Here is a 20,241-nt window from a genome sequence, read left to right as displayed (position 1 = left end):
ATTTTCCATTCTATTCTATTCTATTATTTGCGAATTTTTTTATTGTACACTTTTCTACCATTATCTCGTCCGTCCTATTAGGCTAACTACTTCAGTTGAAAATAACTAGTAGAAAACAAAAATGGATCATTTTTTAACCTATAAACAATTGTGCTTTAATTTTTCAAAAGCATATTATACAGGTATTATTATTTAACAAATCAGATCAGAATACATCTAGAAACTTCCTCAGTAAATGACGTACGTATTCGGACGTTTTCATCACGTGTGAATGCGCGCCAAATTCGTATAACAAATGTCAATGACTTTCATTTACATACTCGATTAAACTTTACTACATTTTCAAAAGTATCTGATATAACAATTTTAATATATGCTCAAATTACTTATATAAGGATTGAGAAATTCAAGTATTAGATTTTATCTAAAACAAATTTTCCTTAACCATGTTACAACCGTTATCTTGTTATTATATTATACATATTTCACAACAACAAAAAACATATTTGTCAATAGGACTACTCATTATCTGTCTAGTAATCTTGTTAATCTATTAAAATTTTACCGACACACACTCGATTGCCCAATCGTGATAACGTTTTTATTGACAATAAATCTACATTATCGCATGTGTATTGATTTTTAAATCCTTTAAGTAACAATTTAATCGAATAATTCGAATGTATCCGAATGGAAATGGTTCCGAATATAAGTAACTTAAATTGTTTCAACGAATATATCGAAATAGTATAATTAATAATAGTAAGAGAAATAATAATAATAATAATAATTTAATTTATGTTGCCATCAAAATAGTATAATAATTAATAATAATAAAAAAATAAATGCACGGTACAATTAAATATAGTTATTTTAGCAAACCTGTAAAGCCAGTTCCCTCACATTCTGTAATACATTTTTTGGTACAATGCATTGTGTACATAAAGGAATACAAAAAAAAAAAGTTAAATACTTTTGAATCCAAAAAAAAAAAATGTATAAAGAGACGCTATTCTTTTTGACATACTAGATTGTACTGAACTTTTATTTAACACAGTTTTTCATGATATATATATATAAAGGTACATTTAAAAAAAATGTTGACTATTCAAAAAAAGCTTAAAAATTAAGTTTATGTTTTGAATAAATGGTTTGGGTCTGTGTGTGTATTCTATGTGTGTGTGTGTGTGTGTGTGTTCATTTATATAGTTTATATAGATCAAACTATATATGTACAAAAGCAACAGTTAAACAGAATACATTTTCTGTTAGATTCCATTTCTATCCAGGTTTTTAGTATGTTTTTTAGGACAGTGTTTTTCAATCTTTTTATGCTATATAATTTGTTTACATGTGTGCGTCCGAAATTATAGGTCTCCATGCTTGTTTTGATAATTCTCGGGACGTCAATTCTTTTGTTTTTATATAGTTAAGTTTGGTATAGCTATCCTATATATATAATATCTATTATACATAATAATATAAACTTTGGCATCCTGGTACAGTAGAATTGAAAATCATTTATTGAAATAAACATTTATTTAGCATAGCTTTCACAAATACGTTGCGTAATATTGAAGATTTAAAAGATAATATCGCGGTATGAACTGAAAGAACCTCCACTCAGCTGGAACTGTAGCTTGTCATTGCAGCCCTGATTTTCATGATATATATATATAAGCGGTAGATTTAAAAAAAATATTGACTATTCAAAAGTGCTTAAGTTTATTTGAATAAATGATTTTCTATTCTATTCTTTCTATTACGTCATAAATACCGAGCTCATTACGAGTACCAAAGATCAAGACCTATAGGGCGGGGTACAAAAGCAACAGTAAACAGAATACACGTTAGATTCCATGTTCTATCTTCGATTTTGTCACGATGGGCTAAGTGTGTGAATTTGTTCATTATCGTTCACATGTGTGCGCCGATTAGGGTCAGCGTAAACCGTTAACGCAGGCGGGTGCATCATTCCATTATCATCCATAAATATAAAAAAAAAACAAAATCTCTGAGAAAAATAACTGGTCTGTTTTTTCATCAGAGATGAATAATTACTTAATAAATTATATATATATAACACTAGCTGTACCCACGACTTCGTCGGCGTAAAATATTGACCATGACCAAATAATGAAAAATATTTAACCTAACCCAATAAAAAAGAAAAACTAAATAAAAAAGTTTCTTTTTTTTAGCTTCAAAATAGATGATCATCAGAATTGCCATAAACCGTTAACGCAAGCGGGTGCATCATTCAAACATCCAAAAAAAATTCCAAAGACAACAAAATTCATTTCTCCGTTAATCATTTAAAACTCTTGTTTTTATATATTTTTAATAACAACTAAAAAAATAACTGTTGAATATCTAGCTTTAAAAATGACGATACATTCATACAACGTTGCACCTACCCTTTCAACCCCTTACAACCTTTTTCACATTAAAAAGTAGCCTATGTCCTTTCTCAGAGTCTAGACCATCTGTGTACCAAATTTCATTCAAATCGATTCAGTAGTTTTGACGTGAAAGCGAGACAGACAGACAGAGCTACTTTCGCATTTTACAACTTATTATATATAGGTAATTAACAATAATACTGTTTTCCCTTACAAAACATGATTAATCTTTATCGTTATGATAAATTAGTTAAATTGTTACTAGGGTTCTGTTTAGTCCAGATAACTATGATCCATTTGCCTATTTACTATTATTTCTAAATAACAATGAATCATGCTGTTGTGGTCGATGATATTTGTAGGCAAATGAATCATAGATAATATCTTTATGAATACTAATTAACAAATAGTTTTTTTTCCTTAGTTTTTGGCATTTCTCTTGAAAATTTATTTACATAACTTAATTGTACAACTAATAAACCTAAAATTAAAAAATCTATATATATATAACTCAAAGGTGACTGACATAGTGATCTATCAACGCACAGCCCAAACCACTGGACGGATCGGGCTGAAATTTGTCATGCAGGTAGATGTTATGATTCGTGATGAGTCATTCCGAATAAGAAAGTAGATTTTGATGTATTCTACTATTCAAAAGTGAAATAAATTTGAATAAAGATGAAAGTTTATATGAAACTTTGTCAACTTTAATCCGATCGGACTGAGACTGCATGCTTAAATTACTATGATGTAGGCATCCCCTAAGAAAGGATTTTGATAAATTCCACCCCTAAGGGGATAAATTAACGCGAGCGTAGCCGCGAAGCTTTACGCGTGCAAAGTCTCAGCCCGATCGGTTTAAAATTGACAAAGTTTCATACAAACTTTCATCCTCTATTTTAACCCCTTGGGGGTAGAATTAATCAAAATCCTTTCTTAGCGGATGCCTACGTCATAACATCTACCTGCATGCCAAATTTCAGCCCGATCCGTCCAGTGGTTTGGACTGTGCGTTGATAGATCACTATATATATAGATGGGATATGTTAAAAATCCACACTAGTACTTTATGTAGTGTAGTGTAGTGTAGTGTCCACACTATTGTCCCAAATTATCAGAAGTGGGCATGGTAACACTACTCCCGATTGACATAAAGGAGCTAAATGCTTGGGGTGTGAGCCGTACAAACGTTTAGCAGAGTATTTATTGGCACGTACACGAACGACAAAAATTCCAATAAAAGTCCCCAATAGGAATTTCGATGCGAAAAGAATAATGTTTAATTTGCCCGATGAGGGCCGATTCCGCGATTTATGGGTGCTCTGTGTAAAAAATTAAGAATACGACATTGACCTCTTATCAGTGATAGGCCTTATCAGTATGGGTTACCTTTAGATGCTGAAGTAATCCTAAAGTAAATTTTTGCGTTTCTTATTTCTGCGTTTTTTAGAACAATTTGACATTACATAGAGAATTTTTTATGTCTTTAGTACTCTATAGATTGTTTGCTGGAGGATTATATTGCAATGTTTAATCTCTGAAATGGCTGGGCCGATTTTGACGAGACTTTTTTGGTAGGTAGCTAATGTATTAAGTAGTAACTTAGGCTACTTTTACTTTAGAAACATTATTTTATTTTAGAAAAATAAAGTATAATTCCACGCGGACGAAGTCGCGGGTAAAGCTAGTCTATACGTATAAATAAAATTGGAGTGTCTGTTTGTAATATTAAAATAACCGTTTTTTACTACATGCATGTGAATATAAATACGGTACACACACCAAAATAACATTTTTACAAATTTTGTCTGTCTGTCTGTTTGTTCCGGTTAATCTCTGAAATGGATCGATTCTGCCGGGACTTTTATTACAGGTAGCTGATGTAATAAGAGGTAACTGGGCCTACTTTTATTTTAGATAAGTAAAGTTAAATTCCACGCGAACGAAGTCGCGGGTACAGCTCTAGTTTGTTATAATATTGAAATAAAAAATGGTTATGAATTTATTGTACACTGAATTTAATAGTAACTCTACAGAATGTTCGAGAAGAATTGAAAAAAATGTATATAAAGTAAAACAAAATAAGATCGATGTTCCATGCGTGACCTTACAAATTTGAATTATATAATTTTTCTAGCTACTCACCCCGGCTTCGCACGGGTGTACATGTATTATACATATAAACCTTCCTCTTGAATCACTCTATCTATTAAAAAACCGCTTCAAAATGTTAAATGCGTAGTTTTAAAGATTTAAGCATACATAGGGACGGACAGACAGCGACAGCGACCTTATTTTGTACTATGTAATTATGATTTTTAAATGTATAATATGACTATTTGCGATCGCAAACTCAGATGATCAAGTATGATTATTAAGTAATTTACCTAATAAAATGGTAATTTTAAAGCATCAATAGCTAAAAAAATTTTAAGTTCTAATTAATAATTTGAGATTTCAATCAAATAGTATTTCGATATACTTTATTTAAATTATTAACCGGGTCTTAACACGAATAATTTTATGGCAAATAAAGGTATTTACCTCTCTCGACCGTGAGTGCTGTGTGTCGCGAACTTTCGTTAAACAATCTAGTGACGGTAGATGAAGAAAAAACTGCTGTCACCTATCTACATTGACATCGCTGTTGCTCCAGTCAGCTCGTGACCACGGCTAGTGCAACCTAGTCGAAACGTCGAGAGAGGTAAATATTTATTTGCCATAAAATTATTTGTCTTAAGACCCGGTTAATTATTTAAATTTCGATATACTGTACCCATTTTTTTAATTGGCAATATATCATCATTGCCTTGCCTTTATCCTATTATTTGTGGTCGGCGCAGTATGTCATTCTCTTCCACTGCTCTCTATCGGTCGTCATATCTGAACACACTCTTCTTTTATTCATATCGTCTTTCACACAATCCATCATTTCTTACGACGTCCCTTCCCTTTCCTTTAATTGGCAATACAAAAGAAGCAAAATAAATGTAAACTTAATTGTCAAAACGATTTATTAATAAAGCGATTTTTTTGTCACTTTTGACATATTTTTTAACTTTATCCCTATTGTCACGTTGAGGCGAAATATACACTGACAAATATACAAAGACAGATATATATACATATGTATGTATACAGAGTCGCCTGCGCAGATGTCTATCTTAACAATTTCTATTACCACATGCCTTATTTATATTAGAGACAATGATCAATTTAAGAAGAAAAAGTATAATCTATCACATTTAAAATAAGTAATGTTGCTAAGTAACAGTTTATATATAACGTGCAACTGTCATCGAAACGAGAGTAAATTATATTTACTGAAGGGGGAAAGCGATTGTTAGTAATGTGGACTCATGACCCCATTGCTAGCAATGTACCATGTCAGGTTGACCTCCACGCGGTTCCCCTTGGAAACCATCGTGATAAATTCCCGGTGAATTTATCACGATGGGCTAACTGACCTGACTTCATGTTCATCTTATCATCCTCCACTGGTGCCCGCCAGCGTAAACCGTTAGCGCAGGGTGTGCATCATTCCATTATCATACACATAAAAAATACTACTATATAAGTAATCCACTGAATATCTCCATCAGGTTATAGGCCTAGGTATAGGTCCAACTATAATTAGCGATTAGTATTTTAACAGATTTAATTTTGGGTATATTTTTGCTACTATTGTTCTATTGTTTACTCTTCTGTGTATTTTTTTATATTATGTATGTTATTTAAATGTAGAGGAACGAGAGTAAATTATATTTACTACTATATATGTAATCCACTGAATATCTCCATCAATTTAATGGGTGAATTTTGTTGTGTGTGTGGTGGTGGTTAGTGACTTTACTCTACAGAGTTCTTGCCAGTTCTTCTCAACTGGATCTATATACCGAACTGGACGGTAGGGAAAAAAAATATAATGTAAAAACTTGACGTTCATAAGCGGCGAAAATGTCCTACATGAATAAATGATTTTTGAATTTTGAATTTTGAAAAAAAAAGAGTCTTCTGTGTATATTTATGTGTGTATTTAAAAACATATTTGGATATTTATATTTGTTCTCTAGTACCCAAAACACAAGCTCTGCTTACCTTGAGACTAGACAGCACTATATAAATTATCAAATTTAAAAAAAATATATAAAAAAATACACAAACATGGACCTTCCGGCCTCATATCCTTACGGTTCAGTTCAATATTTCCCAATTGAAGTAGTCAGGACTTCAATTTGGGAGTGCTGGCACATTTTTTACATTATTATTATTATTTTGAGTTAGTTTTAAGGAATATAGCATATTGATAAAAAGATTAGAATCACAAAGCTACTACCCATTATCATTAATCCACAGCTAATCATTTCTAATCAATCTGTATCAGTACATCTAACCAATCAAATTAATAACACCAACAAACTCTCTCATTTATAAATGGGCAACCCACAATACATAGCACATCGTCACTCGATTCTAAGTTGATTGGTCTTGTTACAATTTTCTTTTCTTTTCTTGATCAAATTCACCATCAACCATGAAGTTCCTTCTGCCTTTGTTTGCTGTAACGCTGGCATTAGTTGCTGGTCTTCCAACCAGCACTATACCTTACCCAACCATAACTCTACTGGTGGCCAGAAATGATTCCATCTTGGTGCATTGGACTAAAATCAAGAATGTGAATACAGAAGATCCAATTATTGGATATATTGTAAGTAACCGTTTTTTATGTAATTGTAATAAACATATTTTCAGCATTTTCTATCACTTGATGGATAATGGTGGAAACTGTCGCTGAACTACTTGAGTCTTCATGAATAGTAGCGGAGTTAAACAAAATAATATAAATACAATTGGTAATGAAATGAACTTCCGTAAAATAACACCTAAATATATAAAATATATGATTCTTATTATATATTTAACACTTCGAACTGTAATACTTTCAAAGCAAGATACTAACGGCATATTTAGGCGAAACAGTGACACTTGAGCAAACAATTTACGAAAGATTATTTAATTGTTTTTCTTTTCAGGTGAAAGTATGGGAGATTCCTGATGTGATCGTATACAAGTACGACATTGTCGACGGAGAGGTGGTGGTCACCCAAGAAAAGACAGAAGCTAAGGTGAGTAATATTGTATGTTATTACTTGAATAGAACGGAATTTTCTATATAGTGTATAAGTTTGATAAATAGGCTCAGAGGTATATGTCATTACATAGTATAAAACAAAGTCGCTGTCACTGTCTGTCCCTATGTATACTTAAATCTTTAAAACTGATTTTGAGGTTTTCAAAAGCGATTTTTTTAGTAGATACAGTGATTCAAGAGGATGTTTTATATATATATAATACGTGTACACCCGTGCGAAGCCGGGGTGAGTAGCTCGTATGATATATAGTACCAGCTCTACTAAGTTTAAATTATTTTATTGTATTTATTTATTTATTTCCAGCTACTAATTGTCTATTAAATATAGGAGTTGTATAGTAAAGACTCAGAGCGATACAAACCATCATACTTTTGAATACAAAGTTTGTACCGTGCGAGGAATCGAACCCGCTATCATCGGAAGTAAAACGATCTAAACCTAGACCACTGAGACCATTTAATATATAATCTTAATTTATAATTTCAGGTGGACCTGACCAATATACCGAGTGGGAGACCGCGAGAGATCAACGTGGCAGGTGGTGATATCACTAACGCCATCATTGATAACATAAGGCCCAATGTGTTGTACCATATCAGGGTACTGGCTTACACGAAGACACAGGAAGGCCCTCTGTCACCAGGCTCCTCTATCAAGCTCATAAAGGAAGACTAGAACAACCTGTACATTATAAATAAATATTAAACTATTGCATTACATTTCACATGAATTACAAAATTACTATTTATCCTAAATATTTATTTACTTAGTTACTCTTTTGCACACAAAATTGTATATATGGCGAACTTAATGCCTAATGGCCTTCTCTACCAGTCAGCCGTCGCGTTAATCAGAGATAGAAAGCAATATCACTACAAATATCAAACAGATCCATAGAAATCATTTAGTTTTGTTAAATATATTTGATTATTATTTGAAGAAAATATAAAATAGAATTGAAAACTTTTTGTATAAATATTAATACACGAATTTAAATATGGATACTTATATGTAAATAAATAAATATTTTTTTTATATAATTTAAGACTTTTATTAATACAAAAATGCAGAATATAATGCACAAATCAATGAGTCGAGCCTACCTACATATATTATTGTACTAGCTGATCCGCGCAACTTTGTCTGCACACTTGCTTGACATTCATCATTATATTTCACCAATCATAATATCTTTTTAAACTATAACCTATAAATTCCTGCTTTCTTTGTTACGAGGCTAATTGACCTGGCAGAAACTTCATCTTATCATCATCCACTGGTGCCTCACCAGGGTAAATCGTTACAGGCAGTTACACCGTTACATTATTATCCTTATCGTTACTAATATTAATAAATGAGAATGTAACTCTGTCTGTTTGTCTCGCTTTCAATACTGTTAAACCTAATATTAATAAATGAGAATGTATGTAACTCTATCTGTTTGTCTCGCTTTCACGCCAATACTACTAAACCGATTTTAATGAAATTTTGTACACAAATAGTCTAGACCCTGAGAAAGGACATAGGCTACTTTTTAATGCAAAAAAGGGTTGTTAAGGGAGATGAAAGGTTATATGTCCTTACTAATGTTGTAAATGCGAAAGTAACACTGTCTGTCTGTCTCACTTTCATGCAAATACTACTAATCCGATTTAAGTGAATTTTGTACAGAAATAGTCTAAACTCTAGACCCTGAGAAAAAATAAGTAGCCTATATACTTATATAGGCTACTTTTTAATGCGAAAAATGTGTTGTTAGGGGTCGGAAGGTGAGATGAAAGGTTATATGGAAATATCGTCATTTTTAAAGGTAGAAGCTTAAAACTTAGTTTTTAGGCTCTTGAAAAAATATATAATAATATAAGATGCAAAATTAAAAAAAAAATCCTTTAAAATAAAATAAAAAGGGCGGTATAATAAATTGTTAACCATGGTCGCTATTATAAATTGTTAACCATAATATGCAGACGAAGTTGCGGCCACAGCTAGTCTTATTAATACTATAAACGCGAGACATTGTGAGTATGGATGGATGTTTGTTACTCTTTCACGCAAAACTATTGAACGGATTTTGATAAAATTTTGCAGTAATATAGCTTATCCGAATAACATATAGGCTATAAATTTCACGCGGATTAAATGGCGGGCACAGCTAGTTAATAATAAAAATGACTACGCCTAAGGGGTACTTTCATTATGTTACTTGCATGATAACGTGAGATTATTAGCTCTCATATATAGCTCTCATCGTTATAAGTATAATATTTATAAATTCATATATTTATATATTTGTGTTCCGTGTGACTTATTAATATTTATATAATTTTAATGTCTTCGCACGTATCTAGTTGCCGATCCAGTTATAAAAATATAATATTTGTAATTCGTATTTATATATTTATTTATTTGTGTATGTTTATTCCTTCTTATAGTGTGACTTATTAATATTTATATAATTTTAATGTCTTCCTTTCCCTTTTTTTCTTCTATTTTCTCGTACACGTATGTATGGCTGATCTAATGACCAAATTATCCTATAAAATTTTCTAGGTTTGCCGGAAGAAATCTCTTTTTAGAGATAAGCTCGCCCTTGTACATTACTTTTATTTTATTACTGCTATTTTTTTTTCCTGTGTGTGTACAATAAAGAATAAAGAATAATTGTTTTTATTATGTGTTAAATTGTATATTATTGTGTGTATTTTCAAGGTTAGGTTTGGAAGATGTTACATATGAATGTGGATTAGGTTATAGGGGCAGCGAAAGGCCGAAATAGAGAAATATTTATATATTATATAAATATACATAACAAATATTTATACATAACTTAAAAAAACTACTTATAGAAAAATGTTATACTACTTATAGAATAATGTCTGTGAATATTCTACAGATAACTTATGAATAATAAAATCGGTACATATAATACACATATATAGAAAAATAATTAGTCTGTTAAAGCCACTGCATCTAATTGTAAGTTACAATCCGCTCGAAGTGTTCTCATACTCGTATATAATATAATATTATGCTCAGAATGCTCTTGTGAATAAAGCTTGTGAGTAAGATGGATGTTTGTTACTTCACGCAAAAACTACTGAACATGTTTTGACGAAACTTTACAGCAATATAGGTTATACATCAGAATAACACATAGGTTATAGTTTAAAAAGATATTATAATTGGTGAAATATAATGATAAATGTCAAACAAGTGTGCAGACAAAGTTGCGCGGATCAGCTAGTATAATAATATAGGTAGGTAGGGCTCGACTCATTGATTTGTGCATTATATTCTGCATTTTTGTATTAATAAAAGTTTTAAATTATAAAAAAAATATTTATTTATTTACATATAAATATACATATTTAAATACGTGTATTAATATTTATACAAAAAGTTTTCAATTCTATTTTATGTTTTATTCTAATAATAATCAAATATATTAAATAAAACTAAATGATTTCCATGGATCTGTTTGATATTTGTAGTGATATTGCTTACTATCTCTGATCAACGCGACGGCTGACTGGTAGGGAAAGCCATCAGGCATTAAGTTCGCCCTGTATACAATTTTGTGTGCAAAAGAATAAATAAATAAATAAATAAATATTTAGGATAAATAGTAATTTTATAATTCATGTGAAATGTAATGCAATAGTTTAATATTTATTTATAATGTACAGGCTGTTCTAATCTTCCTTTATGAGCTTGATAGAGGAGCCTGGTGACAGAGGGCCTTCCTGTGTCTTCGTGTAAGCCAGTACCCTGATATGGTACAACACATTGGGCCTTGTGTTATCAATGATGGCGTTAGTGATATCACCACCTGCCACGTTGATCTCTCGCGGTCTACCACTCGGTATATTGGTCAGGTCCACCTGAAATTATAAATTAAGATTATATATTTAATGGTCTCAATGGTCTAGGTTTAGATCGTTTTACTTCCGATGATAGCGGGTTCGATTCCTCGCACGGTACAAACTTTGTATTCAAAAGTATGATGGTTTGTATCGCTCTGAGTGTTTATTATACAACTCCTATATTTAATAGACAATTAGTAGCCGGAAATAAATAAATAAATACAATAAAATAATTTAAACTTAGTAGAGCTTGTACTATATATCATACTAGCTACTCGCCCCGGCTTCGCACGGGTGTACACGTATTATATATATAAAACTTCCTCTTGAATCGCTGTATCTAATAAAAAAATCGCTTTTGAAAACCTCAAAATCAGTTTTAAATATTTAAGTATACATAGGGACAGACAGTGACAGCGACTTTGTTTTTACTATGTAATGATATATACCTATGAGCCTATTTATCAAACATATATACTATATAGAAAATTCCGTTCTATTCAAGTAATAACATACAATATTACTCACCTTAGCTTCTGTCTTTTCTTGGGTGACTACAACCTCTCCGTCGACAATGTCGTACTTGTATACGATCACATCAGGAAATTCCCATACTTTCACCTGAAAAGAAAAACAATTATTAAATAATCTTTCGTAAAAATTGTTTGCTCAAGTGTCACTCTCTCGCCTAAATATACCGTTAGTATCTTGCTTTGAAAGTGTTACAGTTCGAAGTGTTAAATATATAATAAGAATCATATATTTTATATATTTAGGTGTTATTTTACGGAAGTTCATTTCATTACCTAATGTATTTATATTATTTTGTTTAACTCCGCTACTATTCATGAAGAGTCAAGTAGTTCAGCGACAGTTTCCACCATTATCCATCAAGTGATAGAAAATGCTGAAAATATGTTTATTACAATTACATAAAAAACGGTTACTTACAATATATCCAATAATTGGATCCTCTGTATTCACATTCTTGATTTTAGTCCAATGCACCAAGATGGAATCATCTCTGGCCACCAGTAGAGTTATGGTTGGATAAGGTATAGTGCTGGTTGGAAGACCAGCAACTAATGCCAGCGTTACAGCAAACAAAGGCAGAAGGAGCTTCATGGTTGATGGTGAATTTGATCAAGAAAAGAAAAGAAAATTGTAACAAGACCAATCAACTTAGAATCAAGTGATGATGTGCTATGTATTGTGGATTGCCCATTTATAAATGAGAGAGTTTGTTGGTGTTATTAATTTGATTGGTTAGATGTACTGATACAGATTGATTAGAAATGATTAGCTGTGGATTAATGATAATGGGTGGTAGCTTTGTGATTCTAATCTGTTTATCTGTATGCTGTGTTCCTTAAAACTGTCTAATAATAATAATAATATTAATAGCTACAGTGGTCTAGCGGTATAGCACACTGCTTTACTTCCGATGGTCGCGGGTTCGATTCCTCGCACGGTGCAAACATCTGCATTCATGAGCATGATTGTTTGTATCGGTCTGTGTGTTTTCTATGTACATTATGTATGTACTTAGAAAAAAAATTTAAGTATTTATATCAGTTTTCTAGTACCCATAACACTAGCTCTGCTTACCGTGGGACTAGATGATGCTGTGTTAATTGCCCAAGTTTATTATTATGACATGAAAAAATCTACCAGTTGAGTTTATCAGTTCTTCTCAGATCTTACCACGTTAAATATCGGGAACTCAATAAAATAAACAGAAGATAGTAAGATCCCGTGATTTTTCCTAATTCCACGTATAAATAAATATGGTATTTTCGTTATTAAAAAATAACTATTTGAGTTTAGAGCAAATCGGACGTTACAACTCTGGTAAAACTGACTGTAGCATTCATAGGCTACGGTACACATTTACCAGGAGAAAGGCAATTGCTTGTAAAACTGCCCCATTCTGAAACACGAGGTCGAACAGGCTTGGACTTGTCGCATATAGCATTTTTGCTCCCAACATCTTATAAAAAAAGGGACAAGTCAAAGCCTGTCCTAGAAGCTGTCATCATAGTAACCGTAATTCTATTTTTCCATTCAAAAACATTAATAATACTAGTCATAATGATAAGCTGATTAAACTGTTACTAGCTATGTTTAGAGTCCAAATAGATAACTATCAGCGACTAGGGGGGACAGGGATTGTTAGTAATGTGGACTCATGACCCCATTACTAGCTATGTACCATGTCAGGTTGACCTCCACGTGGTCCCCCTGGAAACTATCGTGATAAATTCCTAGTGAATTTGTCACGATGGGCTAACTAACCTGACCTCATGCTCATCTTATCATCCTCCACTGGTGCCCCGCCAGCGTAAATCGTTAGCGCAGGCGGGTGCATCATTCCATTATCATCCATAAAAAAAAAAAAACTATCAGCGACTTGGGGGAAAGGAGTTTTTTTTGTAGCACATAGGTGGCAAACATGTATACGGCCCATCTGAGGGTAGACGGTTACCGCAGCCTATGGACCCCTGAAACACAAATGGTGTCTCGTGCACGTTGCCGACCCTTAAGAAACCTTAGTATACCCTTCTTGAAAAACCCTATGCTGTAGTCTCTCGAGAATAGAATAGAAAATCATTTATTCAAATAAACTTACATTGAAGCACTTTTGAATAGTCATTACATTTTTTTTAATCTACCGCTCGTTCGGAAAGCTGTCTCATCACAAGAAGAACGAGCAAAAAACTTGCGTGTTGCTCTTTTAAATAATTTTATTCTTACTTTACATTTTTAAGTTTAAGTGTGTGAATACAAACTACCGATTAACACTAATTCAATTAAATACTCAAATAGAAAAAATATTGAATACACAACCAACTGGTTAAACAATTAATAAGAGGAAATCAGTCATAGTGATTAGAGCAGACCAGTCCCTCACAGACAAGCAGCGCCCGCTCACGAGTATGACGAGAAAATCTCGGTAGGTAGGTCATTCCTCAATCCAAGTGATTGTTAGTAATATGTAGTATAAGTAAATATATTTGAAAGACGAGCGTGCATTGCAATAGTTGTTCATGCACGGGATTTTCATTTAATGTTAGACATAGACACCTATATAAATATACATTGTAAATAAACTGGCTTTAAAAAAAAAGTAATTCAAATGAGTTTCTTCCCAGTTCTTCTCAATTGGATATATATATACTGAACTGGACTAGTGAAAAAATAAAAATTATAATATAAAAAGTTTGCCGTTCATAAGCGGCTAAAAATCCTACATGAATAAATGATTTTTTATATTGAATATGGACTCCATAGCCAGCAATGTACTATGTCAGGTAGACCTATACGCGGTTCCTAATGGAAAACATTAATATATTCCTGGAGAATTTATCACGATGGGCTAAGTATCCTGACCTCATTCTCATCTTATCTTCCACTGGTGCCCCGCCAGCGTACACCGTTAGCGTAGGCAGGTGCGCTATTCCATTATCATCGGTTAAAAAACAACTGTCATCAATTTACCTGTTTACTATTATTTCTACATGGCAACAAATTGTTTGTCTTCTAATTTGGAGGTGAATCATTGATGAGCGCGTAATCATGTGTCTTTTATATTTACTTACAATCAGTGAAAACAATATAGCAAATGACTAATATCATCATTAGCTGATTCTTCCTTATCCCATTTATTTGTGGTCGTCGTAATGTTTTTCTCTTCCATTCATCCCTGTTCGCAGTCATCTCGTTATTTACTCCCTATTAAACTATTGCAACAACCAGCTGCTGAGTTTCACCACCGTACCACCCGCCAGAAACTAAAATTCTATCCTCATCATTTGGATGAATGGCGGTCTTCCACAGTGCGGTTTTCTAGAAACTTTTTGCCACGCACAACCACATTGTGGAATCACCTTCCAGCAATGGTATTTCCGAACCGATACGATATTGAAACCTTCAAGAAAAGAGCTTATTCCTTTTTAAAAGGCCGACAACGTACTTGCCCCTGGTGTTGCGGGTGCTCATAGGCGGCGGTAATGACTTACCATCAGGTGAGCCGCATACTCGATTGTCCCCTGTGTTATATAAAAAAAAGGAACTAACCACTTTTTTCAGACTACTCTAATGCTGTTGACAGCAGCTGATCTTTACAGCTTTACCGGACGATAGGGGTTGATTGCAGATGGCACTCCAAACCAAAGGAAGAACTTCTGCAGTGGCTAAAGGCCAACTCCTGCATGACGGATATAACATTTAGTACGAGGTCACCAATAGGGGTTCGAACCTCGGATCAGACTGTAGTAATTATTATTTTGATTGTACGGGCGATCGATCTGAGTAAGGAGACGGGAGATCGATCGAAAGGGGACAGAACTAATAGTTATACAAATAGTATAACGATTAGTTCTGTCGTAAGAAAAAAAACTTTTTTTTTTTTTTTTGACGTAAGAAAAAAAAACATTTATCCCAACGGGGTACCTGTCCACAGTTATATTTGTGTAGTCCCAAGCTAAACAGAGCTTGTGTTATAGGTACTAGACATATGATATAAATACTGAAATACATTTTTGTGCTATAATAAATATTCGTAGGAAACACACAGATAGATACAAACAAACATACTCACGAATACAAATGTTAGTACCGTGCGAGGACTCGAACCTGCGATCCTAGTGTTTCCTATTACCGCTATAATCAATCATACTTACGAATACAAATATTACTACCGTGCGAGAAATCGAACCTGCGATCATTAGAAGTAAAGCGGTGTTAAACCACTATACCACCGGGCCGTCGCTATCAATATTTATCTATGACTAAACAGCCAACCAATCAGATGATTAGATCACTCAGAGACTCTGCTTTATAAACAAACAACCCATTTCTCTATCACATATCGTTAGTGGACATTCGAGCGGCCGGTCGAGTTATCCCCATCATCATGAAGATCTTCGTTCTGCTAGCTGCGATGCAGGCGTTAGTGGCTGGTCAGCCAACCAGAATACCAGCTCCAACGATTACCATGTTGGTAGCTCAGAATGATTTTCTCAAGCTATCCTGGACTAAAGTCGAGAGTGTCAGTTCAAATGACCCAATTAAAGGATACATTGTAAGTGTTACTCAAATATTTATAACGAAATGTATATTAAATTTGAATTAATTATTTCATTATTAGTATTCAAAATCAAATTAAAATATCATTTATTCATGTAAAAAAATGTCCTATTTTAGCCGCTTATGAACGTCAAATTATTTTCATTATATTTTTTATTTTTTCCTTACCGTCCAGTTCAGTATATAGATCCAATTGAGAAGAACTGTTAAGAAACTCAATTGAATTACTTTGAGTTTTATTTTTATTATTATTATCGTTAATTTTATATTTATTTGTTGAGTTTAATATTTGCGTAATGATTCGTTGTACGTATTCCCACTACTCTAGAGCAACTATTGAAAAACAGTGTTTTGTTTATTGAGTAATTTATTCGCTGAGTAGCTTAAGCCTCATTTTTTGTTATCTTTGTATAATTTTATTGCTTATAGCAATTTATTCATTAAGTAGTTTAAACCTCATTTTTTATTATCTTTTTATATTTTTAATTTTTACTATTATTAATATCGTTTATTTAATTTTAATTTTATGTTTGAGGTTGCGTGAATTTCTCTTTACTAAGTATTAACGAGGATTAGGCATAGAAACCATCTCTGTGCAATCATATATATTATCAGGACAATTTTAATTGAATGAATGAATTGTAGCTGAAAATACAATTTATAATTTCATATTATAGTAGTGTGGCAGATTCCAGATGAAACCGTGTCTCATTATAAAATTGTGGACGGGAAGACTGTGGTCGTCGAAGAGAAGAAAACACCCAAAGTATGTTATATTTATTTATGCATATGAAGGAAAACATCTTGAGGCATTTTCTCTCAGTCAACCATTGTGCAAACAGAGATTTATTTTCTACTGGCTACTCGCCCCGGCTTCGCACGGGTGTACATGTATTATATATATAATAACATATATAACCTTCCTCTTGATTCACTCTATCTATTAAAAAAAACCGCTTTATATTCTGTTGAATTTTAAAGATTTAAGCATACATTAGTACGGACAGACAGCGACAGCGACTTTGTTTTATACTATGTAATGATATAAAAATCTCGTGTCACAATGTTAGCTACCATACACCACCGAATCGGATTGATCGATTTTTTTTTATTTTATACGCATTCAGTAGGTTTTGGAATCGGGTACTATCTATTTTTGATACCCTTAAGTGATAAGAATTAAATAAATAAATAGAAATAGAAATAGAAATAATCTTTATTCAAATAAACTCATTACAAGCACTTTTGAATAATTATTTTCACTATTCACACAATGTTAATAACATTGTATAAATTGTCCAGGGATATTATTCTTATTTAAAAAAATATGTCTGTCTGCATGTTCTTGCTAATCTCTGAAACAACAAATTATTTTACTGACGGTACTTTCACTCGCAAATAACTAATATTTTACTGAGTAACTTAGGCTACTTTTATTTTAGAAACTTTCTATTTTTTTAATATTTTCAGCTGGACCCAACCAAGATACCTAGTGGCACACCACGAGAGATCAAGTTGGCCGATGCTGACGTCACCACCACCCTTATAGACAACATACAGATAGACGTATTGTATCACATCAGGGTGCTCGCGTACACAAGCACTCAGGAAGGAGAGCTGTCAGACCGTGCTGAAATCAAATTATCTCATACTCAGTAGAATCACTCACAGATTGTAATTACAGAGAATAAATAAATAATAATAATAATTTAGGGATTTTTTTTGTCATCACATTCTGTTGAGAGCGTGGACTGTAGGTAGCTGATGATAAAAACACCTTTGCTGGACCAAACTAATTATATTTAAATTATACAATAACTTAATTACACTGAGCAACGTATAGCGTCTGTTAGACAATATCGTGAAAGAAAGTGAGTTAACAAGGAATTCAATGGTGCCACCCTCTAGCACTCATGCAATGGTATTACCATAGACATAAATATAAAATGATTATTTGTTGCTAGCAACACATTCTTCATCCTCGTGCATGTTTTAAACTCATCCACAAAATTTTTGGTTGAGGCCCGCACTGTAGAAAGTATTATATTCTCCCCTAAAATATACAGATATATATATATATATATATATATATATATATATATATATATATATATATATACTTAACTGTCTAAATGGCGAACGTTGTTTTGCTATATAAATTAATAACAAATGTTTAAAAATAACTAGAGACTTTTTTTTTAATCTAAAATCACTTAAATATTGAGGGTTTATTTGGAGTCGTTTCCTACGACTCCAAATATGCCACCCCCATAGGTGCAAAAAAACAAAATATTTAAATTATGATATATATTCTCTCCTTAATACCAAATAAAATTGACAATATTAATCATTTTGATGGCCTATAAACACATTGGATTATATATAGAATAAAAAAAAAAATAGAGGTTGGTTATAGAAAGGTGAAAATTTAGGGTTATGTATTTGTAGTGCCATATAATAAAAACAACATACATATTTTTTTTTGTAAAATAAGTGATAAAATTTTTGGTTAGAGTCACCCTTAACACTTAGGGTATCAAAATTAGTAATAAGCCTATTCTCAGACTTACTGAATATACATATAAAATTTCATCGAAATCGGTCAAGCCGTTTCGGAGATCAGTTATCTAGTACCCATAACACAAGCTTTAGCTAGCTTAACTTGGGTCTAAATGGCGCTGTGTGAATTGTCCTGAGATTATTATTATTATAATTAAACAAATGTTTTATAAAATAACTAGCTGACTCCGAAAACGTTGTTTTGCCATGTAAATTAAAATCACTATTAAAAAATAGGGGTTGATGGTAGAAGGGTGAAAATTTGGAGTCGTAGGAATTTTTATTGCCACTTAATAAAAATATAAAATATTTATCGATATAGTGAAAAAAAACCTTAACAGATAGGGCTATAAAAATTTGTTATAAACCTATTCTCAAACCTACTGAATACACAAATAAAATTTTATCACAATCGGTCAAGCCGTTTCGGAGGAGTATAAACACAAACCTGTGACACGAGAGTTTTATATATTAGAATAACAAAAGATACAAACTCAGTTATTACTGGACTGATACTAAATAATAAACATAGTATAGTGACGGTCTCGGTGGTCTAGCGGTTTACCACACCGCCTTAGTTCAGTTGGTCACAGATTCGATTCCTCGATTTGAATTTCTTTTTTTTTTTAATGCAACTTTATTCGCAAAGTACATTTATATAAGTATCTATGTTTTATATTAAAATGAAAATTCCGTGCATGAATAACTGTTGCCATGCACGCTCGTCATTCGATCACACATTTTGTTGTTTTAGCGTTTAAAAAAGCGTTTATATTAAGTTTATTTGAATAAAGACTATTTCTATTCTATTCTATTTTTTTTTATTTATTAGGTCTACAAAACTGGATGTTTTATAGAGTACATAACTTTACATAGATAAAATATACTATCTAAGTAATACATCATACAAAATTTTTTTTCGGACTACTCTATTGCTGTAGCTGGCCTTTACAGCTTCAAAGGACGAGGGCAGATGGCACTCCAAACCCGCGGAAGGACTTATGAAGCGGCTGAAGGCCAACTCCCGTCTGACGGGTACGACTTTAGTCTGAGGGCACCGCTAGGGATTCGAACCTCGGCTCAGGCCTTTGTAATATCGATCTCCGTTTGAATTGAAATTTTTTTTTTCTCCGGGGCTTTTTGTTTGGGTGACTGCCTCATCGGAGGGGTCCT

The 20,241-nt window shown here is 32.5% G+C and overlaps 3 protein-coding genes across 3 annotated transcripts; 2 read left to right on the top strand and 1 right to left on the bottom strand.

Moving 5' to 3' along the window:
* Positions 1-6,939: 6,939 nt before the first annotated feature.
* LOC131847386 (uncharacterized) lies at positions 6,940-8,233 on the top strand. The gene is made up of 3 exons (XM_059196952.1): positions 6,940-7,113; positions 7,439-7,531; positions 8,045-8,233. The coding sequence occupies exons 1-3, from the start codon at positions 6,940-6,942 to the stop codon at positions 8,231-8,233; spliced, it is 456 nt and encodes a 151-aa protein (XP_059052935.1).
* Positions 8,234-11,250: 3,017 nt separating this feature from the next.
* Positions 11,251-12,546, bottom strand: LOC131847385 (uncharacterized). Its single transcript, XM_059196951.1, has 3 exons — positions 12,373-12,546; positions 11,950-12,042; positions 11,251-11,439 (listed from the first exon to the last, which is right to left on the bottom strand). The coding sequence occupies exons 1-3, from the start codon at positions 12,544-12,546 to the stop codon at positions 11,251-11,253; spliced, it is 456 nt and encodes a 151-aa protein (XP_059052934.1).
* A 3,763-nt stretch (positions 12,547-16,309) lies between these two features.
* Positions 16,310-18,189, top strand: LOC131847392 (uncharacterized). Its single transcript, XM_059196966.1, has 3 exons — positions 16,310-16,508; positions 17,187-17,275; positions 17,980-18,189. Exons 1-3 carry the CDS (start codon positions 16,337-16,339, stop codon positions 18,166-18,168), a joined length of 450 nt encoding a protein of 149 aa, XP_059052949.1. The 5' UTR covers positions 16,310-16,336; the 3' UTR covers positions 18,169-18,189.
* Positions 18,190-20,241: the final 2,052 nt, after the last annotated feature.

The sequence above is a fragment of the Achroia grisella genome, unplaced genomic scaffold, assembly GCF_030625045.1.
Source record: "Achroia grisella isolate CSIRO2021 unplaced genomic scaffold, CSIRO_AGI_Agris_v1 utg524, whole genome shotgun sequence".
Classification (NCBI taxonomy): domain Eukaryota; kingdom Metazoa; phylum Arthropoda; class Insecta; order Lepidoptera; family Pyralidae; genus Achroia; species Achroia grisella.
This window is presented reverse-complemented; position numbering and strand designations above follow the sequence as displayed.